At 44.5% G+C, this 26,261-nt stretch overlaps 1 protein-coding gene across 1 annotated transcript in view; it reads left to right on the top strand.

Annotated features, from left to right (window-relative positions):
- Positions 1–14,895: 14,895 nt before the first annotated feature.
- ercc6l2 (excision repair cross-complementation group 6-like 2) overlaps positions 14,896–26,261 on the top strand; it is a 29,068-nt gene continuing 17,702 nt past the window's right edge. The window contains 4 exon segments of the mRNA XM_084456852.1: positions 14,896–15,107; positions 15,251–15,702; positions 16,246–16,362; positions 16,605–16,679. Of these exon segments, the coding sequence (XP_084312978.1) occupies positions 15,080–15,107; positions 15,251–15,702; positions 16,246–16,362; positions 16,605–16,679 (672 nt within the window). The 5' untranslated portion in view covers positions 14,896–15,079.

Here is a 26,261-nt window from a genome sequence, read left to right as displayed (position 1 = left end):
GACAGTAACTCTTCAGCCTTCCTTGAGGTTTGTGTTGTCCTGGTTGCCACTGGCTGAAGTGAAAGAAAAAAATAACTTGCAGTATCTCACAGTGCAATACATCATTGATTCCTAAACATTCAGAAAGAACAACCATAAAAATCCTATTAAATCCTAATAATCTAGGCTAGCTAGTGATACACTTCTCTCTGGAGATGTGTCAGGAAACTGAAGACAGAAGGTACAGCTCCATCTCTAATCCTGACAGTCTGACCTATCTTGTCAAAATCCTCTGTCTTAAAGGATTAACATGGTAATTCAATATAACACTTTCCAGATATATTTAGGCAACAACAAAACAAATGTGTTTAACTATTTCAGAATTCATCCATAAAAATTATTTTAAAATATGTTTTTATAGGTCTGAATCTGCCACTCAAAAAGTTCACTCACTCAAAACTGGGCGTGATTCATTACAACTGATTGACAGTTCTCTGAGCAAATGACCAACTGGAATCATTATGATTGACAGACGTGTGCCCCGTTACCATAGCTACCACCGCTCCGAGCTAGACAACACGAGCTAGATCGCACAACAGCCAGATCAATAGCCATTTTTCTAGCTGCTAACCAGGGGCATTTACAAAGTCCTTAATATTATATTAAAAGTATAACGACGACACGTCTCCCCCACGACACAGAGGAAAAAGCACCCTGCAGCCGGCCACGCAAGCCTTGGGCTATTAGACTAACGTGATAGCTTTCAGCCAGCTACGAACAGTACCTATTTAGTCAAATAATTGCAATTGTGGGTCTTGCCAGAAGACAGATCATTTGCGCTGTGAAACCGACATAACATCCGCATTGTTCACCAGTCTAACGTTATTTATCTTAGTAGGTGTCCAACAAAGCCAGTTGAACACTGAAACGTTACTGTTCTGGGTTCAACATCTGTCAGTTGTGGTGATATAAAGGAATCGAGCGGAATACCACTGCAATAACTGATTATTGGTCAGATCAATTAAATCATTATAGCTCATTTCACATACAAAGGCAACACAATACATTTTGCAGAAAGGGGCTGGGGATGTAGCCTACATATAGGCTAGCCTACTGATCCTACTAATATGTGGCAGACTGCATGCGTAGCGCAGCGATTCAACATAATCGATGAGTTAGAGGGCCGTGCACCACGACTCCGTGAGCGCAGCGGTCAAGGGGTATAGCCTACTCGGGAGTCTGGAGACTAACAGGTCATGCAGTCAATAGATCTCGTTTTGAATGTTATTGTAATGCCCTCTGGTTATAATAGAATATCGCTACTGGAGCTGTTTAATCCCAAAATGCGCAATGCTTCCTGAAGTTGGGTCGGATCGAGGTGCTGGGATGATCAACATTATGTGGAGCAGATGCCACAGTGATGATAAGCCTTACACAACTTTCAGAATGTTTTGCAGAATTACAATTATTTGGAGTTGTAAATTATGAAAGGAACATAACTTGACTTAATATCTTCACCTCCAACCACCCTGAAATGTAGTCATAATTTTAGCACAGTAGCCTCTATATGCGCATCACAACGCTGCAATACAAGACCTTAGGACAAACGATTCAGTACACAGCAGGTGTGTTTGATCAAGTTAAGATCTCAATGTGAGAATAAATAAATGACAAAAACCCGCACGGGTAGGACTACGTCTTTATTTTCCGAGGTAATTGTTGCGCATACAACATGACATTAAATTAAGACATAGGCTACTTTCTCATAAAACAGGGCGGTGTTGTAACATTTATAATATCATTAGGTGACATTGGCTGCAACCTGTCCTCCAGGACCTGCACACCCCCAGAGTAGAGGTCTTCTCGGGTCTAAAATGTGGACCCGAAACCGAGATGGACCCGAGACATTTGTTCCGAGATCCGACTAAATCTGATCATTTTTTAAAATATGTATACCGGACCCGATTTTGTCCGAGAGCAGGAGTAGGACAGAGACCCGAGACCCGAGTCGGATCGGGTATTTTACAGATCCGACAGGCAGTAGTAGCAAGTAGCAGTAGCATTAATCACTTAGGCTGTCACGGCTGTTGGCTTGCATGCTGTTGCATCACAGTTTGATGGAATTGCGATTTCCTCTCAATCTTGACAGGATCAATCGCTGTTTTGTCAGGCTGTGATGTGGCAGCATGGAAATGAAACGGCCGTAAATAAATAAGGCTACACAAAGCTGCCACTAGGTTTGACCTCTTTATATTCATTTTCTTTCCGCTTATTTTTCACAAGGTAGGCTAGGCTACTGGTGGCTGCCGTGTCTCCGCTCGCGTCGCGCCCGCGGTCTCACTGAATTCGCGTCATGCGTTTCTCTCGGGTATTACGCATAATGACACAGACCCGAGACCCGAGGTAATAGAATCGGATCCACCCGAACCCAATTGACCATAATAAAAGCGTGGAAATGTGGACCCGGACCCGTACGGGTCTCGGGTCCAGTTCGGGTCCTCTCGGATTTACCCGACCCGTGAAGACCTCTACCCCAGAGCCCTGAAGCGCGGGACCTGGACCTCCCGAGTCCCAACCTGCCCTCCAGGACCTGCACACCCCCAGAGCCCTGAAGCGCGGGACCTGGACCTCCCGAGTCCCAGTATTGGAAATGTAGTGATCTGGCTACAAGAAAAGGGGGCAAATTATAAAAGCGATTAGTAATAGCATCGTTATTTTTATGTTTATTTTTTGCATATGCAAAACAGCATAAATTACAACAATAGGCTATTTATCAGTAAGTCTACATTATATCGAATTAAGTTTGAGCGAGAGATAATCGGGAGATTCTTGTGGAGACAAACTGACTTATATCCAACTTTGACTTGGATAACTATTGGCCTATACAACAAAGCAAGCTCACAACAGTTATGGTAGGCTATCGCTTCGGAAACCTTACAGCACAGTTTGCACCTGGTGCAAGTAGATTTTATGCCAGGGAAGAGTACAGTATGGTGCGCTGTGTTTCTGCCATTGCACTGGAGGGCTAACGTTACCAAAAGCAAATGCATTGAGAGCTAACGTTAGCATGCTAGGATAATTAACACAGCTAGCTGACATTCCAAACATTAGGCTAGCTAACGTCAACATGCTGGATAAAGACAAATAGCTAGCTGGATCAGACAGCTTTTTAAAAACCGTTGCCAATTACAGCTAACGTTATGGTTCGTTTATCTAACATTAGCTAGGTTGGCTACTCAGACACGGAGATCATGGTGAAAACTTCCCAATATGTATGACAACCACAAATACAATTAGGTCTATAAAACGTACAAATTATATAAAATTAAGAGACTGCAACTATTCAATTATTCTCAAGATGAGAAAGGGTTCAGAGCTGCCTTACCATGTTGGATAGATGGTGAAGGCGCAAAGACAGCAGGTGCGGGAGGCAGACAGATTTCTGTTGGAGGCGGTGCAGGGGAGTGGAGGCGGGATTTTCAAACTTTAGGGTGACGTCAACAAAGGGAAAAACGTCACAAATTCGGAGTATTTTTACCCCGAGTCAAATTGGACTGAAAATGTTACGCTTCCAGTTTCTCAAAAACGACAAAACTGATATATTTAATGTTTTTATTGTGTTTCTTCAATGTCCTATTGTGCAAATAGCACGTTCAAACTCAAAAAAAGTGAAAATTACCATGTTAATCCTTTAAAGTGCTCACTGCAGAGCTACTTCCCACTGCCTCCTCAACTCTTTCTCCTTGGGAAACCTTCAAAAGTGTAGGAAAGGTTAGCTATTATTAGCTAGCTAACTACAGTCAGATTCATGTCAGTCGCTCTGCCTAAATGAATAGCTTGTCATAAAATTAAAGTTGGTGAAAAAGGCCAATATACAGTAGGTGAAAATCTTGATAATGACCCATTTATTTATATAATATCTTATAAAGTATAGCTAGCTAGCTTTCATAGCGCTAGCATGAGCTAGCTAGCGGCAGCTAACATTAGTTAGCCATCGGTAGCTACGTTAGACTAATCTAGTCTGACTTCGGTTGCCAGCTAGTAAGCTCTCAAAATAATGTTATGATGGCTTAATACAACTGAAAACAATTGTTCAGCCTTACCTGTGAAAGGTACTTCCCCAGGATCTAGTTTGGACTGTGCGCACGTGTGTACATCCCAAAGCTGCACACAAGTGTCCAAACAACTCCCTCACCAATATGGCGGCGACGCTCCCGTACAATCCAACGACCAATGAGGCGTCTACTACGTATATATGTCTATGGTTGTGTGCACACAAAATCCCCAGAGAACGCGGAAAAAGTTGAGACGTTCCCAGCAAGTATGGACGGACCTGGACGAATCCGGACGAGCCCTATTGGGGCCAACTGAATTCATATCATGACTAGTCATATCTGGACCAGAATATCACCCTATTTCAATAACAATGGAAACCGCTTATATATCACGGTTACAGTGATCAACCGCTTATATTATCAAAAAGCTTGGGCCAGAATCATTAGCCAGTAGTACAAATGCTGTTTAAATTATTCACTTATAATAATCAAGTAATCTGCTTACAGTGTTCATTTTGGGTCTTTTCATACATGACAAAATGGCAAATATGGAAAAACAAAACTAGAAAGTACATTTCCTGGAGAAAATGGGGGCTAGCTGCTGCAGCTGTATGTAACAGCTACTGCTAGTACAACTCCGGACCGGCCAATTTCCATGCATCCACCAATGAAGACTGTGTGTCTCTAGCCCACTCAGGGGTTGAGTTGTGGGGCCCGTGGCGTGGATAGTGGCGTGGTGGTGAGACTCCACCCCCTCAGGTCAGAGCCAGTCGGGGACAGTGTACCCCTCTCCCGGCCACCTACTTGACTCCACCATGAAGACCTGCGGTCTCCTTGCACCCACTGGTGAAGACTGTGTGTCTCTAGCTCAATCAGGGGCTGAGTTGTGGGGTCTGTGGCGTGGTGGCGAGACTCCGCCCGCTTGGTTCAGAGCCAGGCGTGAACAGTGTAGGCCGCACCGGGCTATCCACCTGCCTTCACCAGTGAAGACCATGTGTCTCCAGCCCACTCAAGGGCTGAGTTGTGGTGTCCGTAGCATGTTCAGTGGCGTGGTGGCGAGACTCCGCTCCCTTGGGTCAGAGCCGGTCGTGGACAGTGTAGGCCATGCCAGGCTACCCACCTGCCTTCACCAGTGAAGACCGTGTGTCTCTAGCCACCTCAGAGGCTGTGTTGTGAGGTCCGTGGCGTGGATAGTGGCGTGATGGCGAGACTCCGCCCCCTCCGGTCAGAGCAGGTCGGCGGCAGTGCACTGACATCCGGGCAATCTCCATGCACCCAACAGTGAAGACTGTGTGTCTGTAGCTCACTCAGGGTCTGAGATGTGGGGACAGTGGCGTGGATAGTGGCGTGGTGGCGAGACTCCGCCACCTCAGGTCAGAGGTTGTGGGGGGCAGGTCAGTGATTGCCAGGCCATCCCCATGCACCCCTCATTGGAGAACATGTGTCTATAGCTCACCCCGGGCCGAGCAGTAGCTGTGGAGGTGTTGTATGGAAGTTGAGGTTAGAAGCAGTAGCAGTGAAGAGCAGTAGGTGTTTGTTATAAGTACTGCTAGTACTACACTCAAAACTAGATTAGACCACTCATCATAACTCATAGTTTTATTGAGTTCAGTAGCTGAAAGAGGAGAAAATATATTAATATGAGTTTGCAGCCTTGTAAAAGAGTGTCATTCTGAATATTTCTTTGAATATAAGGAAAGAAAGAAAGAAGGAAAGAGAAAGAAAGAAAGACGGAATGAATGAATATGAATGCTACCACAGTAGTCATAAAAGGGTGCCTGTACAGAGAGCCTGCACGTGTCCCCAAATTCAAATCCCAACTGACACTGTGAGCATCCTCTCATTCACTTTAATGGAAAGGCATGTTGGCTTCAGACAGCTCTCTCTCAAAAAGTATAAAGGTCACAGCCTAGATATTGACACCGTAGTAATCCTGAGAAAATGCTGAACATTTTAGGCTATGATATGTCCGTGTAGCTTAAAAACTGTAGGCATGGCGACGAGTTAGAAAAAGGGTAAAAATGCAAAATTAGCAGCTCAAAAGGTAGTGTGGGCCCATACGTTTCAATGGAGAGCGCAGTTGCCGAACAAATCGTCATACAGTGAAAACTATAAGTCACACGGCTTAGATACTTACATTGTACGAATCAGCACAGTTATGGGAACATTTCGATATATAATATGTGTATGAGCTGTTAAAACTGTAGGCATAGCGACAAGTTAGAAAAAGACTAAAAATGCAAAATTAGCAGCTCAAAAGCTAGAGTGCGTTGCCATACATTTCAATGAGGAGCGCAGTTGCCGAACAAATCGTCATACAGCGAAAACTGTCACACTGCTTAGATACTTACATTGTACGAATCAGCACAGTTGTGTGAACATTTTGATGTATAATATGTGTAAGCTTTCAAAACTGTAGGAGTGCCAGCAGTTTACAAAATGTGTGAATATTTTCAAAGCATCTGCTGCCACCACTCTAAAAACATAGTTTCTGAACATTCCAAAAGCAGTTTCAAGCAGTTTCAATGGGACAAAAAATAGTTTTAAAAGTTACATTTCTTAAAAACTATAACAAATATCAAAAATCTGAATGGATCCTTTCAAGAGCTGAACGTCATGAACATTTTAAAGTTTGAATGAAGTTTCTAGCACAAAGTATGAAGAAGTAGTTAAGGAGACAAAAAACGGGGAGAATAATAATAAGAAAGAAAGAAAGAAATAGTGGGAATATCACAAGTTGGGCTAGCTTCTGCAAGCTAGCCCACCTAATAAGAAAGAAAGAAAGAAATAGTGGGAATATCAGAAGTTGGGCTAGCTTCTGCAAGCTAGCCCACCTCAAAACTATGATACGGACGAATCCGGACTCAAGTTATATCAGACTAGTCAGATCTGGACCAGAATATCACCGCTTATTTGGATCAAAAAGCTTGGGACGGAATCATCAGGCCTATAATGCTGTTTAAATAATTCGCTTATTTCAGTGTTTTTTGTCTTGCGTCAATTTAACGCAGAGCCAGGTTCTCGTCGGTCATGTGGATTGAGAATTCCTGCACTTAACGGCAGATATGGAGGACCAAACCTGTCAAAATTTAAAATAAATACATAAATAAATAAATGACTCAAGAAATTACCAATAAATAAATGAATGTATAAATATGCACAAAAATGAATAATTAAATGCATGCAGTAATGTGTAAATAAATACATTAAATTTGATAGAAATGTATAAAATTATATATTTATTGTTTGATTCATTATTTCTTGCATTTATTTCCATATTCATTTATTTATTCATTTATTTATTTATGTATTTATTTCCACATTCTTTTCCACATTTATTTCCACATTTATTTATTCTTTGTTTGCTCACTCCTTATATGCTAATTAGGGGGCTGTCCATCATGGTGATCCCTTACTCCCATTGGTTAATCAGTATCAGAGTGCATAGATCGACTGTGTATGCCTGCCTGTGATGCCTGCCGTGGATCGGTTGCATAGCAACTACAACACAACTTGAAGCTGCCGACAAGTTTGCCAATCTTCCGAACTGATGGTAACGTTAAGGTGACGTTATACATTATAACGCTATAACATCAATTATTTAAAATAGCCTGCATTATCATCAGAAAACAATTTAACAGGTGTCTGGGTGTTTTAGCTAGCACTACCTAGCTACCTTTGTTAACGTTTGCTTACGCTAGCCAGCTAGCGTTAGCTAGCTAGATAGCTAACGTTAGCTAGCTAGCTAGATACGTTTTTAGGTAAGTTATGTATAGCTTGCCATTTTGGCTTTAATGGTTAATATTAGACGACAGTGGCTTGCTAGTTACTGAGCATGGCCGAAATAGCTAGCCTGAACTACAGACATTCGGTCATGATACATTTGATCCCACTGTATCACATTGCATCAGTGTGTCCTCTGTGTTTGTGTATGCAGTAGAATTACATTTGTGTATTGAGGAAAAACTCGTAACCATATCATCAACAACCCCAGTCCTGCTGACACTCTTATATTAACATGCACACACATGTAGCCTACAATCTAAGGTGTCTCCTTGTACTGCAGCCTGGACAGTCTCTTCCTTAGAATGCTGTCTCATTGATGATAAACACACTAAATGTCTACAGGCTCCTGCCTCCTCTAGATCACACATAAACAGACAGTACACATGCACAGAGGATGTCCAACATGCACCCTGACTCTCTCACTCTCTTCCTTTCCAGAGTCCCCATAACAAGTGTGTCAGACACCCAGATATGCCGGGCCAAGTTCTGCAACAGAGAGTGCTATGCCTTCGTAGTGTACTCCTTGTATGTATAACAGTATAGCACTGTCACAGGTTATACAGTAATAGGTTTACCGTATGTATGCTGTACTTGTATTGGATGTTTTTGACATGAATATAGGTCCTTCAGCATCCATGTTGAATGTGTAATACAAATATTACGTTTTAATGCAACTATGAGACAATAAACAATAAATATTTATTGCTGATCACTGTCCTATCCTTTGTCCTTTTTTGCTATATTGGGGGATATTCATGGAATGTTCCCAAAACATGACAAACCTTCTAGATGAAGGTAACCAAACATGTACTGCTAGACCAAAAAATAATTCCCTAAGATCTGGGGGTGATATTTTGGCTGTTCGGTACCTCAAAACAACGTCTGCTACATAGGCAGTATTGGTTAGACATGTAGAGAGGTGACTCCTTAGATACCAAGTTTTACAGTCACAGAGATTTTGGTCATCCAGTAGCCTAATATCCAGGAGCCTAATATTCAGTTCTCTCCCTGCTTTGCTGGTGTCATACACCTTACACAGACAGGTTATTGTGAATTTACCCTGGCCAGGGCCCCGTAGGCCTACTACGAAGCTCGTTCAACATATCCAGGATAACTTTTCGCTAGTTCGCTCGAGTAAACCGGACAACCGCAATCACAGATGAACGGTACTACGACTGTGGCTATCAACTCGTTAAGTCGACACAGCTGGTCCAATATAGCTATGGCGCGTTCACGGTAAAAGGGGCGGTATTTGCTCGAAATTACCATTCGCATACCTTAGTATGGGTATTCGGACATGGCCATGGACAAGGCAAACAAAATACACATAACCCAGTTCCGTCCATTGTATTTTACACAACAGGAGCAATAATATAGAAATATGAACTATAGGCGCAACACAGTCGCTACTGCCAAAGGCAGGAAGGAAAGCTGAAAAAATACTGCCTACGTTTTAGGCTAGATCATTGGGCTATGCCTATTCTTATGGCATGAAAAGCAATTGTAGCCTATATCAATATATCTTACAGCTTCAACCCCTAGACTGGCAGGGGACGCTTAAATAAAGCAAATGTAGGCTATAGTTTTTCATAGTTTCAGGTTGGAGTAGACAATGTGAAGTCTCTATACAAGAGGAGAGATAGAACAGGCTATTAAAATGTAAAAAGTGAAGCTCGAGGTGGAGAAGTAAGCCTACGGGGAAAAAGGAGCCTATTTCATCGTCATATCGTATAACATCATTGATTGTCAGGCATTGGTGCTATCACAATTCAACTAGAAAATTGCATTTCCTGCAGAAAATGCGTGTGAATGCTGAGCAGCTGAATGTAATAGCAAAAGCATTGCTGAAAATGCATGAATGTGAAAAATCTGAAATGTCAAATGCATCACACCTGAACAGCTGAAAAGTCTGGAAGCAGAAAAAACTTGAAGCTCAGCTGAAATATAAAACTGGCAGAATTGGAATCTGAACTGCATTGCCTAAAGAAGCTAAAAACTTAAATACATTGCTACAAAAGCTGGAAGATGAACTGTAATACTGTCAAAACTGGAACATGGAATAAATTATGGAATGTATTGCTAAAAAAGCTTGTAAGCTGGAAAACCTGGAAGCTTAGCTGAAATGTCAAACTGGCAGAATTGGAACTGCATTACCTAAAGAAGCTAAGAACTTAAATACTTTTAAACTGTTCAACCTGAGTAGTTTAAGCCTTTAACTGAGCCTTTAGCTTGACCGATGAGCAATAGGGTAATACTGTCAAAGCTGAAAGATGGAATAAATAATGAGATGTATAGCTTAAAAGCTTGGAAGCCTGTCGGGGACAGTACAGTGATCTCTGGGCAATCTGTATGCACCAGATGGTGAAGACCGTGTGTCTCTAGCCCACATGGGCTGAGTTCTGTGGTCCATGGCGTGGATAGTGGCGTGGTGGAAAGACTCCTCCCACTTGGTCACCATTGGTCCGGGGCAGTGCATTGACCTCCGGGCAATCTCCTTGGTGAAGACTGTGTGTCTCTAGCTCACTCAGGGGCTGAGTTGTGGGGTCTGTGGTGTAGATAGTGGCGTGGTGGCGAGACTCCGCCTCCTCGGGTCACAACCTGTCGGGGACAGTACAGTCACCTCTTGGCAATCTCCATGCACCCACCCGTGAAGACCATGTGTCTCTAACCCACTCACGGTCTGAGTTGTGGTGTCCGTGGCGTGTTCAGTGGCATGGTGTCAAGACTCCGCCCCCTTGGGTCAGAGCCGGTCGTGGACAGTGTAGGCCATGCCAGGCTACCCACCTGCCTTCAGCAGTGGAGACCATGTGTCTCTAGCCACCTCAGAGGCTGTGCAGTGAGGTCTGTGGTGTGGATAGTGGCATGATTGCGAGACTCCGCCCCCTCCAGTCAGAGCAGGTCGGGGGTAGTGCACTGACATCCGGGCAACTTCCATGCACCCACCAGTGAAGACCGTGTAAACCAATACAAAATAACAAAAGAAAACAAGACGGTATAGGCGATTGACTTTTAATACAAAATGCAAAATATATAGCCTACATGAAAGGGATGGGATGTGCTGAGAGCAGATTCAATTGTACAGTTTAGTTAAATGCATGAGTAGGCTAGGCTACTTATGGATCTTGATATGCCCTATCTATATTATGTAGGACCATATGATATATTGTAGGCCTAGTTATGGATATTCACATGTTTATTTACAAAATGTAGATGTGTCCATTCTGACGACATAAGGTGCTGTTGTGCTGAGTCTGAGTATAGCGACTGAGTTTAGTGTTTATTTATTAATCCACTGCCATTTGCAGTGTTTGTGTAGTGCTTTTACCCAGCTGGCATTTCAACGTTGATTCACGGGTGATTCAACACCATGTGACTATGTGAATCAATGTTGGATTAGGTTTTGATTTTGAAAGGTGAATTAATGTTTATATCGCGACGTTGTTCCAACATCTTACTCTTCAACATGGGTGAATTAAGGTCTTACAATCACTGCTGAATATGTGTTGAATTTGAAAGGTGAATCAACTTTGAAATCCCAACTTTGTTTCAACGGCTTACTTTTCAACATGGGTAAATTAAGGTCTTTGAGTCAACTTTGCATCACTGTTGAAACTGCAACTTTGTTTCAACTTCTTACTTTTCAATCATGTAGCCACAGAGAACAAAGGCGTGAACTTTTTATAATTTTATTTTACATTAGAATCAAGATGCAAATGTAGGCCTACAACAGCAGTGAATGGGGTTGCAACACTGACAACTGTGCAAATAGCAACAACATCAATCCAACAATAATGTGAAAAATAAGTGTTTGTGGCACTGGCATGCACACACACAAACACATTTTGTGACATACTTCTATACAGCAATGCTACAGAAAAAGGCATTCACAGTCAATCTGCCGGCTGGTAACAGCTTTTAGCTTTCTGAACAGAAAACCTCTGCAGCACAATACGACCCAGGATGTAGCCTATGTTAAAACGCAAAAGCAAAACCAACTTAGTTAGCAAGCTAAACAATATATTAACCTTACAATCTACAAGTAGCGGCAAAAGTTGGACAACAAGGGAATGTATATACTAGCTACGTCCAGCTAGTGCGAGACAAACATTACACATCGCCAGTAATGATGGACGACATCAATGAATCACAAACACGTTATGGAATGTGGCGGCAGCCATTTAGTGAAAAGACACGCAACCAAAACAGACAGGCCGGAATAGGAACCCACGGTTACCTAGGTAACTCACAACAACATTCCTGGCGCCACCCTCTTTTCTCAAACTAAAGACACCCCCCTCCCGTCACACGAGAAATGACTAATGACCAAAAGCAGGACAACACCCACATAAGCAAAAGGACAGGGCAACAGAAAACAACACCACCAGTAAAAGAACAACTGGCCTTATGAAAGTTGCCTTATGAAATGCCACGGCAACAGCCGGCGACGCCCTGAGCGCCGAGGTGTACCACCCGGTTCCAGGGAAGGCACATGCACATCGACGGGCACAGCCCCGGTCCCCGAGGGAGACACAGTCGCATCCCCCACGTCATCAGCACAAGGCAGGCCAGGTGCCGGCGGGGGCTCAGCAATGGCCGGTGGAATGTCAGGGCTGTGCAGCACAGAGTCGTCCATGTCCTCAACAGACGCAAGGCAGTCAGTGAGGGGCTCTGGGGCCGTAGAGGGACCTTCCACCTTATAGCAGTCACCCAACCTGGGCCTGTAGGAGGTGCGCCGAAGCTGAGATCCAGTGAACTTCCGGATATTGCACCATGACCCATCGACGCTAGTGACCAGGTATCTGTCACAGGCTCTAGACTTATTCCGGTCACCATACAGGTACACAAGTTCGCCAGACCGGATGGTGGGGGGCACGGCCACGCGACCAGAGGGCACCTTCGACACCTCGCTGTATGGATGGTTAGCGGTGCGCTGGTCATGCTGTCTCAAAATGAGATCCTGGTCCTCCACAGGCAATTGCTTATGGGAAAACTGATCACGCTGAAACAGCATTTCACTGGCAGACAGGCCACGTGACCTCACGCGGAAGTTCAGACGGAGAGCAACAGGGGGGTAACAGCTCTACAGTTCGGCTCAAGATGAAGAATCTCACCCTGAAGCTCTTGAACAGCCCTCTCAGCCACTGGGTTCTTATTGACATTCTTGGCCCTGCCCACCTCGATGGCCAACCTGTGCCCAGCGAGCGACTCATCCCCCGCCAACGCAGCGAACCCAGGGGCAGGGTCAGTCCTGATCACAGCAAAAGGGCCATCAAGGGGATACAAGCCCAGGCACAGACGGATCAAGGCATCTCGGAGTGTCTCCCGGCGTTCATCCTCGATGAGAGACGACAGCGTATACAATGTGACACACTCCCGGACAACCAGAATGAACTGGCAGTCCTGTCTGAACACGTCGGCCGCAAACGTGGACCTGACAACCTCGGGCGGGTCACCCGTAGACTGGTCACACAAGAATGCAGGGGCCCTCCTCAAAGCCGCACATTGATGGCAGGCATCCGAGGCACATTGGATAGCGGAGTCCATATCCAATGCGTAGAAATAGCGTTGCACAACACTCTTCAACTGGGTGCCAGTGGGGTGAACAAGTTTGATATGGAGAGAGGTAAGCAGACGCGTTCTTAAATCCTATTCTTAGATAAGAACAAACCCGAGATAAGAAACCATTCAGGAATGCCAGAATTATCCCGGGAACTTCGTAAGTGGAGTTAAGAAGAAAATTCTTCTTAACCTCTTCTTAACTGCGTTCAGGAATGAGGTCCAATGAGGCCAACAGACCAGACTGTTCTTCCTCAGGAGACTCAGGTCCTTTGATGGGTGTAGCAGCTTCTGCTGATGTTCTACCAGTCTGCTAACCCTAACCATGCTGGGGAGGCTAGGGAGGCAGCACCAGGTCTGGGGAGACAAACAAACTGAACAAACTGATGAGGAAGACCAGCTCAGTTGTGGGGCAACAACTGGACAGCCAGGAGGCTGCGGTGGAGAGGAGGATGAGGGAGAAACTGAAGTCCATCCTGGACAACCCCTCCCATCCCCTCTATGATGAGCTGTGGCAGATGGGAACCACCTTGAGGCATGGGCTCATCCCTCCCAAATGCAAAACAGAGTAGTTCAGGCGTTCCTTCGTGCCAGAGGCCATCAGATTCTATAACAGTGCCTGCACCCCCCCCCCTTACATACATACAATCTGTATAAATATAATATATACTCATTCATATATATAATACATATACATAGTGTATATATTCTATACCTTAATACATAGGCTATTGCATGTACAGTATATATTTTGTACTCTTCTATGTATATTCTTTACTCTGATCGGCACTGTACATTCTCGCTGCTGTAACAGCCAAATTTCATTTCAAGTTCATCTTATCTTATATCAACAGCGATCTTGATTAATGGAAAATTAGACCCAAATCTTATCTGGGCAAACTACTTGTACTTGTATAACGTTAATTGTACCGCCTTTATTACGGTCACAGTCACAGTCATCCATGATTGGATGGAATAAGTAGATGAAGATAGACTGCTAGACTATAGTATATAACTGTTATAATAGTAAATTGCCAGATTGGGAACCTTAATGTGTAGTTGAGGAACTCTTTTAAAATATGAATTCCCTGAAGCCTAGTTTCTATAAAAGTATATATATTGCTCAAATATGCTTTAATTAAATAAATACAATAAAGGAAAATTCTGAAAAATGTCACTTACGACTCTTTTGTGCCAAGCCCTCATATGGGAAAATAAACTTTCTATTCTTCTATTCTACTTCTTTAATGAAAGCATCAGACTTTCAAAGTCTTTTTCACACTTAGGACTATGTTTTCAATTTTATTTGCAACCGAGGAAAGACATTTATATTCGTGTTTTTGTATGGAAAGTGCTGCTCCGGTAATTAAAATAGATAAACAGCCTTCGAGATCTCCTATAGTGTTCAGTGCATTGTAGCTAGTTACATTCATTGTTAGCACTAGGTAGCAAGTTTGGACAAGTCACCGAGGCATTTGTCTATAATCTATACTTAATTGACGCATGTCCTCCTCTTCTAGCGACCGACTGCCTGTGGTGCTACAAAGACTAGCACGTTTAAAATAAGCTAGACTAACGTTACTTAGGTTGAATACTGTAGCTAGCACTAGCTAGCACAGGTAAGCTCTATTAGGTAACGTTAGCTAGCTAGCTAGCATGACGATAACTCAGGCTTACAGCTGCTGCTGCAATGGATTACATTGATGGCTTCATCCTCTACAGCTGTCAAAGGTTTGACACACAGCTAATGATGGCCTACTAGCTAACTAATCTGTCTCACTGTCGTCTTCTATCCAGACAGCCGGTGAACTGCCACCTTAGTTGCTAGCTAGCTAACTTGGCTAACAAGCTATATCAATATTGTTGTCTTTCAGTGGGGTGGCAGGAGGGGGACACCTGCCTGGCTCCTGGCCCCAGAGACGGCACCGTTCGCGAGGGAACCATCCTGAAACTCTCCTCCTCCACGTCTCATGCAGCTACCGCCACGACTCTGGTCAGATTCACTGACCACTGTGAGGAAGACGGCGACTACGAGGAGGAGAAAGTCGAGACCTTTCCTGTCCCTAAACTCCAGAGGCTAACAGACACTTCTGATATGAGAGGATGTTCTGCCAAGGAAAAGCCTCTCTTCCACACCAGCAGTCTGAATCCCCCTGGTCCCTCTGAGCCCTTGGCTCTGTCACAGACCGGAGATAGAGTCCCCTACACCATCAACAGGTACCTGAGGGACTACCAGAGAGAGGGCATCAGGTTCCTCTACCACAACTATAACCAGCGCAGAGGCTGTATCCTGGGGGACGATATGGGCCTGGGGAAGACCGTCCAGGTAAATCAAATCAAATCAAACTTTATTAGGTAGAAGCTGAGTTAGACTGTAGCCCTTCTCAGTCCTGTTGTCACATTACGCTCGCTCATGCCAGACAACAGTCCTTTCCAGCTCCATTCACTTCGCCGTGAAATTAAATCGGTGTCGGCCTATTTAGGAGAGGCGCTCATATTTGGAACTGTCAGATAAACATGAAACTTCACTTACCTAAGCAAAAGGGTCAATTTAAAGAAATGCTGGGTTTTGAAGCCTCAACGCTACCATTAAATAACTTATTTAGACGCGTTCTGTCCGAGTGAAATTATTTTTACGAGGTTGTCTTCTTCTGTGGTGGTGGCGGTGCTTTGAAGCTTCAAAGCACCGCCACCACCACAGAAGAAGACTACCGCGGAAAAATAATGACTGTAGTAATAATGGAAAAATACTGTAGCTACACAAACAAGAATTGTGAACACTGAATTGTGTTTGGGGGTCATTAAGAGGAGGCACAACTGATGTCCTCTTCGTGTTTGTGTGTGTGTGTGTGTGTGTGTTTATTAAAAGGTAATTGGTTTCTTGGCTGCGGTGCTGCATAAAACAGGGACGTGGGAGGACATAGAGAACAACAGGCCCCAGTTTGTTCTGACACAGGCCTGCTCAGAACACTACAGACCTAATAAGGTAGGCAGCTGGTAGATGAAGCCTTAACACCTTGAATAGAAACCAATGCTACTGTTTTTAAAGTTTTCATCAATATAAAACATAATACTGTCTGTTTCTATGTAACCAAGAACTGTACAGTCATTAAAAAGAAATGCATTTGCTGTGAAGATCGGAAGCTACATACATACACCCTATGGCCTAACCCTTCCGCAAATGAACATTCATGTCCCTTTGTCCTCTGTGGCGGCGGTCCTGCCCAGGCCTTCCTGATTGTGGCCCCCTTGTCAGTGCTCTATAACTGGAAGGATGAGCTGGACACCTGGGGCCACTTCCAGGTAAGGATGCAATCAATTAATCGAAAATCGATTAATGGATCATTAAGGATTTACTCGATAATGTGATTTTACTCGATATATGATTGTGTACCGTAAATCCTCTAATAGTGGTCGGGGCCTTTATTTACTGAGCTGCAGAGAGCCCCAGGCCTTTATTGGAGGTAGACCTATATTAGAGGCAGGCCTTTATTTCTTAAAGTTAAACTCTCATGGACATAATCCCTTAATTTAAGAACTTTTATTGCAAAAACGTTGCACAAACCAAAAAATATGCCCTGTGTCATCCAACAAAACAAATCAAAGAGGCCTACCAGTATGTAAACAGAAAGTGAAAGTTTAGTAGTGGCTACGTTAACGCACACTCTGAGGCGACAACGCCACAAAAACTGTAAATGTATATGGGCGTAGGTTTGGTTTCGACATTGGTAGGGACTATATAACAGTGTAGCCTGCATACACAATTTTTGCTGGGGACGAGAGGTTAAACCTCTTAAATATTAATATATTTATGAAATTGAATAATACAAATACAATGGACCTCATTCCTGAACGCAGTTAGAAGAAGTTAAGAAGAAATTTCTTAACTCTACTTACGAAGTTCCCGGGACAATTCTGGCATTCCTGAATGGTTTCTTATCTCGGATTTGTTGTTATCTAAGAACAGGATTTAAGAACGCGGAAATGCAGTCGTAGGTAGGCCAGATTGGAGTGCGCCCGTTCGCAAGGGCTGAATTTATGAGAAATCCGAGGTGATTGCGTTCACATCAATTCTACAGACATCCTATAGGCTTGAATAATAATCATAATCATAAATACGAGGATATATATATTTCCAATTGCGTTTCACATTCATGATTCTACAAGGCATCGCGGTGTCCTGAAATAAATAAAAGCACTAGGCTACACAAACTGCAAATGGCAGTGAATTAATAAATAAGCACTAAACTCAGTCGCTATACTCAGACTCAGCACAACAGCACCTTATATTCCATAGTCGTCAGAATGGACACATCTACATTCTGTAAATACTGAAAACATGTGAATATCCATAACTAAAATATATCACATGGTCCTACATAATATAGATATAGTAAGTAAGTAAGTAAGTAAGCTTTATTTATATAGCGCTCTTCACAGCACGGATGCACAGAGTGCTTTACAGTAATAAATTAAAATGGCAATACAACACAAGACAAGATTAAAACGACACAGAACAGATAAAACAACAACATTGCGAGCAGCAAGGCGTTATAGATGGCCGAAGGCCTGCCTGAACATGTGTGTCTTAAGAAGTTTTTTGAACATGAGTTCAGTGGATGGCTCTCTCAGGGCCTGGGGAAGAGCGTTCCAGAGTCTTGGCGCCACCGCCTCAAATGCTCTGTCACCCTGAGTTTTTAGTCTGGTCCGGGGCACCGCCAGGAGACCCTGGTCGGATGACCTCAGAGACCGACTCAGAGAGTGAGGGTGTAAAAGTTCTGAGATGTAGGCCGGGGTCCGTCCGTGGAGAGCTCGGTGGGTAAACACCAGGACTTTGAACTCGATCCGGAGGTGAACTGGGAGCCAGTGCAGGGAGGCCAGGATAGGGGTGATGTGGCATGTCTTCTTTGACCTGGTGAGTAGTCTTGCAGCAGCGTTTTGGACTAGCTGAAGTTGTCCCACAGAGGATTTGTGGAGGCAGGTAAACAGTGAATTACAGTAGTCAAGTCGTGATGAAATAAATGCATGGACAGACATTTCTAATTCAGCATGTGATACAATGGACCGGAGTTTGGCAATATTTCTGAGGTGGAAAAAACAGGAACGCGTTAGGGATTTGACATGTTTGTCCAAGTGCATAGCCTGATCAAAGAAGACACCCAGGTTTCTAACAGAGGGCCTCACATTTCCCTTGAGGGACCCCATGTGGTTTACCACTGTAGCGGCAGTCTTATCATTTGCAACGATCAGCACTTCAGTCTTGGAGGCGTTCAATTGCAGGAAATTATCCGCCATCCATTGGTCAATGGCCGACAGACAGTCATGAAGGATGCTGAGTCCCTCGACTTTACCGGGTTTAAAAGAGAACTGGAGTTGGATGTCGTCAGCATATAGATGATATTTGACACCCTTGAATGTGCTGATGAGAAGACCGAGGGGGAGCATATATAGGGCAAACAGAGTTGGTCCCAGCACGGATCCCTGTGGCACACCACACGACAAGGGATGGGGGTCCGATTTAAAGGGACCAACAGCCACAGAGAAACTTCTCTCTCTGAGGTAGGAGGCAAACCAACTAAGAGCACTCCCTGTGATGCCCACCCACTCCCTGAGCCTATCCAGCAGGATGCCGTGGTCCACCGTATCGAACGCTGCGCTGAGGTCTAGCAGGACCAGGACGGAGCATTCGCCGGCGTCAGACGACATCATGATGTCATTGGAGACCCTGAGGAGGGCAGTTTCCGTGGAATGTTGCTTGCGGAACCCGGATTGAAATTTGTCTGAGATGTTATGGTTGGTTAGATAGGTGGTGAGTTGGTTTGCCACCACTTTCTCCAGCACCTTCGAGACAAAGGACAGCTTAGAGATGGGCCTGTAGTTGCTTGGCAGGGAGGGGTCCAGATTGGGCTTCTTGAGCAGCGGCTGAACAACCGCCTGCTTAAAAAGGGCTGGAACCGTACCTGAGGCTAGGGACCTATTTATGATGGTGAGAAGACTGGGGCCCACAGAGGTCATAACTTCCTTCAGCATCGACGTTGGTAAAATGTCTAGGGGGCTTGAGGAAGGTTTCATGGAGCACACCAAGACTGTGAGGTCCTTTAGGGAGATACCAGAAAAGCTGCTCAGAGCTGAATCCCTGACTTGACAGAGAGGGATGGAGGAGGGGGAGGAGGGAGGGGCGATGTTAGCCCTTACATCAGCAACTTTGTTTATAAAAAACTGGAGAAAAAGATTGCAGTCTTCATTAGAAAGGATAGGTGCAGATGGGAGAGGGGGGCTAACAATACTATTTATAGTACTAAACAACACTCTAGGGTTGTGCTTGGTGGAGGATATAAGTTTGGCAAAATATGCAGCTCTAGTAGTCTTAACCAGTTCGTTAAAATCGACTAAAAGCTCTTTGAGATAGAGACGATGCACTTGGAGGTTGGTAGCTTTCCACAGCCTCTCTGTTTTGCGGCATTTGCGGCGGGGATCACGAATCTCATCATTCAGCCACGGGGATGAGTTGACAGGGCAAACTTTGCGAGTCACAATGGGTGCTACGTCATCTAAAACAGCCGTGCAGCGCGAGTTAAAAACATGGAGCAGGCGGTCTACGTCATCGTCAGGCGACGTTAAAATATTACAGTCAAAGCTGGCAGTGAAATTATCTACAGCTAAGCTGTTCACAATGCGTGAGCTTTTCATGCGCTTCTCCGGCACAAAATCGTTGTCAAAAGACAGACTAAACAGTATACATTTGTGGTCAGTCACTAGCATCTCTTCAGCGCAAACGTCACTGACTTTAAGACCTAACGTAAACACAAGGTCCAAAGTATTGCCCTTGATGTGTGTAGGACCAGTAACATGTTGGCTAAAGTGAAACGACTCAGTAACATTGAGGAAGTTCACAGCAAATGTATCCGAGCTATTATTTATATGAACGTTGAAATCGCCGATCATAAGGATTCTGTCCAGGCGAATGATGGAGGCTAGGAAGTCACCGAATTCTGCTAAGAATGAACTATTTCTGCCTGGGGGGCGATATATTAAAACACAGTAGAAGGGATTCAGGCGTCCGATTTTATTCGTAAGAACTTCAAAGGATGAGTAAGATCCAGAGCTCACCGTCCGTGAGGAAAAACAGTCCCTGTAGACCATAGCCAGTCCTCCTCCTCGGCCTGAAGATCTGGGGGCGCAGGAAAAAGCGCAGCTGGGGGGGCAGAGTTCAATTAGCGGGGCAAATTCATCGGCTTTTTGCCAGGTTTCCGAAATCAGCAGACAGTCCAGTTCTTTAGATGTAAAGAGGTCATTCAGGTAGAACGATTTATTCGCTATGGATCGAGCATTTAGTAGTCCGAAGGAAATGGCGTCGGAGCCGGCTCTACCGAACGTTGAGGCTCGAGGCAGCGGCCGCAGGCACCCAGGCCAGTTCCTGGCTTGCCTACACGCAGGCACTGAAGCCACACTCGTGTGTTGTTGGAGGCGAGTTTCTGGATCGTTGGCGCAGGACCGTGGACACGCAGGCACCCAAGCCACACTCGTGTGTGGTCGCCGATGGATCACAAGGTCGAAGGCCGGTGGACGCGAGGAAAACGCCGGCAGGATGGGTCGGAGGCAGGATAGCCTTAGGCCGGGGCCTACGGCTGCGGAGATGTAATGGCGCAGGGACAGCGGGCTGCCCCGAGCTAGCATACGAAGCTTCATCGCAGCTCCAGCTCGTCTACCCCGTCTCCTGGCACGTCTCAACCGGGGGCAGCACCAGGACGGAGCCCAGATTGTCCCGGGGACCTCGGAACGCAAAGTCCGGTGGGAGCTCCATTGTTCAGAGTGGTGAGACAATGAACTCGCCACCGAGGCACGGATGGCCAGCAAGGTATGTTGATCGTAAATAATCAACGGTGTTGCACTGCTCACAGACAGCGATAGACATACAAACAGGACGAACAGAACGAGCAACCAGCTTGGATGACAGGCAGCCGACATAGGCGCGGCCATCTTGCTGAACACACGCAGTACCCCCTTCTTAGGGCCTATCAAGATCCCTACTCATGCATTTAACTAACTGTAGGCTACAATTCAATCTGCTCTCAGCACATCCCATCCCTTTCATGTAGGCTATATATTTTGCATATTGTATTAAAAGTCCATATATACCGTCTTGTTTTCTTTTGTTATTAGGGCCCGAGCACTGGCGGTGCGAGGCCCTATTGTATTTCGAAGGATTATTCTTCTTCTTCCAAAACAAATGCCTTTTTGGCGGCCTAAACATCGATGAAAACGGATGAAACTTTGCAGATACGTCAGTCCCGGTGAAAAATTTGATAATTCATGGGTGACAGAAATGGGTGTGGCAAAACGGCTCAAGAGCGCCCCCTGGAAAGTTTAAAATGGCGAGCCCCACCTTTCAGTTTGATGTAGGAGAACGAAATTCGGAGGGCATATGTATTTCATCGAGACACACTGAAATGTCTCTTGGAGCTATACCCAACATGCAACAGGAAGTCCGCCATTTTGCTCTTAATGTGCCATTTTCCCTTGTTTTTACCATTTCCATGCCTCGTACTTTAACGAACTCCTCCTACAGATTTCATCCGATCAACTTCATATTCGGTCAGCTTCATCTTAAGACCTTTGTGATCAAAAGTTATCAAAAAAATTGAGTTTTCACCAAACACCCTTGCCGTGGCGCCCCGCCAAAGTTTGACATTTCGCCATAAAACACGAAGTCTTCATAACTCCTCCATACATTATCCGATTTGTCCGATATATCTCACGCTTCATGACGGTTCTGTACTGAACACATCTATATGTCAGCATATGTCATACTTATAGCGCCACCTATTGGTGAAACAGTACGTCCTCATAACTCCTCCATACATTCTCCGATTTGTCCGATATGTCTCACGCTTCATGACAGTTCTGTCCTGAACACATCTATGTGTCAGTATTGCGTCATACTTATAGCGCCACCTATTGGTGAAACAGTACGTCCTCATAACTCCTACATACATTCTCTGATTTGTCCGATATGTCTCACGCTTCATGACAGTTCTGTCCTGAACACATCTATGTGTCAGTATTGCGTCATACTTATAGCGCCACCTATTGGTGAAACAGGAAGTCCTCATAACTCCTCCATACATTATCCAATTTGTCCGATATATCTCACGCTTCATGACGGTTCTGTCCTGAACACATCTATGTGTCAGTATTGCGTCATACTTATAGCGCCACCTATTGGTGAAACAGTACGTCCTCATAACTCCTCCAAACATTATCCGATTTGTCCGATATGTCTCACGCTTCATGTCAGTTCTGTCCTGAACACATCTATATGTCAGCATATGTCATACTTATAGCGCCACCTATTGGTGAAACAGTACGTCCTCATAACTCCTCCATACATTATCCGATTTGTCCGATATGTCTCACGCTTCATGACAGTTCTGTCCTGAACACATCTATGTGTCAGTATTGCGTCATACTTATAGCGCCACCTATTGGTGAAACAGGAAGTCCTCATAACTCCTCCATACATTATCCGATTCGTCCGATATATCTCACGCTTCATGAAGGTTCTGTCCTGAACACATCTATGTGTCAGTATTGCGTCATACTTATAGCGCCACCTATTGGTAAAACACGAAGTCCTCATAACTCCTCCATACATTATCCAATTTGTCCGATATATCTCACGCTTCATGACGGTTGTGTCCTGAACACATCTATGTGTCAGTATTGCGTCATACTTATAGCGCCACCTATTGGTGAAACAGGAAGTCCTCATAACTCCTCCATACATTATCCAATTTGTCCGATATATCTCACGCTTCATGACGGTTCTGTCCTGAACACATCTATGTGTCAGTATTGCGTCATACTTATAGCGCCACCTATTGGTGAAACAGTACGTCCTCATAACTCCTCCAAACATTATCCCATTTGTCCGATATGTCTCACGCTTCATGTCAGTTCTGTCCTGAACACATCTATATGTCAGCATATGTCATACTTATAGCGCCACCTATTGGTGAAACAGTACGTCCTCATAACTCCTCCATACATTATCCGATTTGTCCGATATGTCTCACGCTTCATGACAGTTCTGTCCTGAACACATCTATGTGTCAGTATTGCGTCATACTTATAGCGCCACCTATTGGTGAAACAGGAAGTCCTCATAACTCCTCCATACATTATCCGATTCGTCCGATATATCTCACGCTTCATGAAGGTTCTGTCCTGAACACATCTATGTGTCAGTATTGCGTCATACTTATAGCGCCACCTATTGGTAAAACACGAAGTCCTCATAACTCCTCCATACATTATCCAATTTGTCCGATATATCTCACGCTTCATGACGGTTGTGTCCTGAACACATCTATGTGTCAGTATTGCGTCATACTTATAGCGCCACCTATTGGTGAAACAGGAAGTCCTCATAACTCCTCCATACATTATCCAATTTGTCCGATATATCTCACGCTTCATGACGGTTCTGTCCTGAACACATCTATGTTTCAGTATGGCATCATACTTATAGCGCCACCTATTGGTGAAACAGGAAGTCCTCATAACTCCTCCATACATTATCCAATTTGTCCGATATAGCTCACGCTTCATGACGGTTCTGTCCTGAACACATCTATGTGTCAGTATTGCGTCATACGTATAGCGCCACCTATTGGTCAAACAGGAAGTCCTCATAACTCCTGCATACATCATCCGATTTGCACCAAATTGCTGATGCTTCATGAAGGTGGCCTTCTGAACCCATCTATGTGTCGGTATTGAGTCACACTTACAGCGCCACCTACTGGTGAAACAGGAAGTCCTCATAACTCCTACATACGTTATCCGATTTACTCAACATTTCTCACGCTTCATCAAGGTACCGTCCTGAACACATCTATGCTTCGGTATTGAGTCACGCCTAGAGCGCCACCTACTGGTGACAGGAAGTTTCTCTCAGTACTGCACACCGAAATAGCACAGCCTTTTAACGGCGCAGCACCCCGACACGCGTGGGGTGCGAGGGCCCGCTCACTGCTGCTCGCAGCACTAGTTTTGTATTGGTTTGTTTCACCTTGCTTAAGCTTAGTGTGCATGTTATAAGAGCCAGCAGAGAAACATCTTACTGCTCATTTTACTGGTATGTTGCATGTGACCAATAAAACTTCGAATTTGCACGTGCCCTTGAACATCAATCATGTCAATTGGGAACGTCGCAACTTTTTCTGCGCTGTCTGGGGATTTTGTGTGCACACGACCCTGTAGTAAGGAGCTGGCGGGGCGTTTATGTATGCAACTTCAGGTGTACGAGAACGCGCATTCAACTTAAGAAGGGGAGCACAGCTGAGAACACTTTGGCGGTTTAGGAACACATTTCCACCCATTCATGAATCCGGCGGGGATCTTTCTTAGGGTTGGTCTTACGAAGTTCGTAAGAAGATATTTAAGAAGACACTTAAGAAAATGTTCAGGAATGAGCACCAATCTTAGTGTATCACATCCTGCCTGCAGCTGCGTCCCTCCACTCTCTCGACTTTTGCTGCTGCTGCGTCCCTCCACACTCTCTCTCTCTCTCGGTTGTTGCTGCTGCTGCGTCCCTCCACTCTCTCTCTTGGTTGCTGCTGCGTCCCTTCACTCTCTTTCTCTCGGCTGCTGCTGTGTCCCTCCACTCTCTCTCTCGACTGCTGCTGTGTTTCATGCATAAAAATGATTTGATTAAAATTGAGATTTTCATTGGATTTTTAGACTGACATTCAACTCATAAATTGATATATCTGTCCATTAGGGTAGTCACAAAATACCAGACAGTAGGCAATACCAATTGTGGAATTCCACAATCCTGGATACCCAATTCGAAACCATAGTTGGAAAAAAAAAAAAACTTTATCATACACTACTTTATTTAAAACACCCTCCGGCCAATATAGTGAAAATTATAAGATTCCAGTTAGCAAGTATACGTTAGCTAATAACTGTAAGAAAACAGGCTACACAGGGACGGGCTTGTAAAAAGAAAAACTGCCCTGAGGCTGGCTCCTCCTCTAGATAACGTTACCGTATGAGTATTCAGTTTCCCCTATAATTGTAACAAGAACCCTTGTCAGGCTAACACAATGTATTTATTTTCATATCAAAACTTACAACTTTAATATCACTGACATTTTTTAGCATAAGTTAATGGGAGTTTTATATGGCGAAAATTAGCATTACGTCTAGCACAGACTGGGTTTGATAAAGCTATAGCTAATAGCCCATCGGCTAGTATTCATTGATTTTTTCCAACTATGTGTGGCATGTGGTAGGTGTACGACAACGCCACCCAGGGCCTTGCACCCTGGGACTTACTCTTCTATCACACACAGGTCTTCAATCAAATGAAGGGCAGAGGACGTAGCTCCCAGTATAAAATAATGTATTTATTTATTTTGTCCAAACATACATTTCTACATAAATTACCACCTATACACATACATACACACACATACACATACATTATATACCATGCACACCTATCACCATTCAGCTGGAGAGCCCTTAGGAAACCAATGCCTACCTCGATCAGTTCAGAGTATAGCCCCAGACCCTTGTGGGCGGCAGCCCCAAATGGCCACCAAACACTGCCTTAACATTGACAAGGGACTTAGCCTCATGTCCACAGTAAGCATATACTGAACATATACTAACATATAGAAAAGCTGCTCGACCTGCCCTAGACCAGACACAGCAGCACCCCTCAGGCAGAACACCACTGTGGGCAGGCCAGCAGCACACTAAGCCCCAGACAGCACAGCAGCACCCCTCAGGCCGACTACCGCTTGCAACCAGTCAGCACCCCAAACAGAGCAAACAATGGACCACAAATCCACACAGGTGAAATTAAGCACC

Source organism: Borostomias antarcticus, assembly GCF_949987555.1.
Source record: "Borostomias antarcticus genome assembly, chromosome: 23".
Classification (NCBI taxonomy): domain Eukaryota; kingdom Metazoa; phylum Chordata; class Actinopteri; order Stomiiformes; family Stomiidae; genus Borostomias; species Borostomias antarcticus.
Note: the sequence above shows the minus strand (reverse complement) of the source record. Positions and strands in the feature narration are given on the sequence as shown.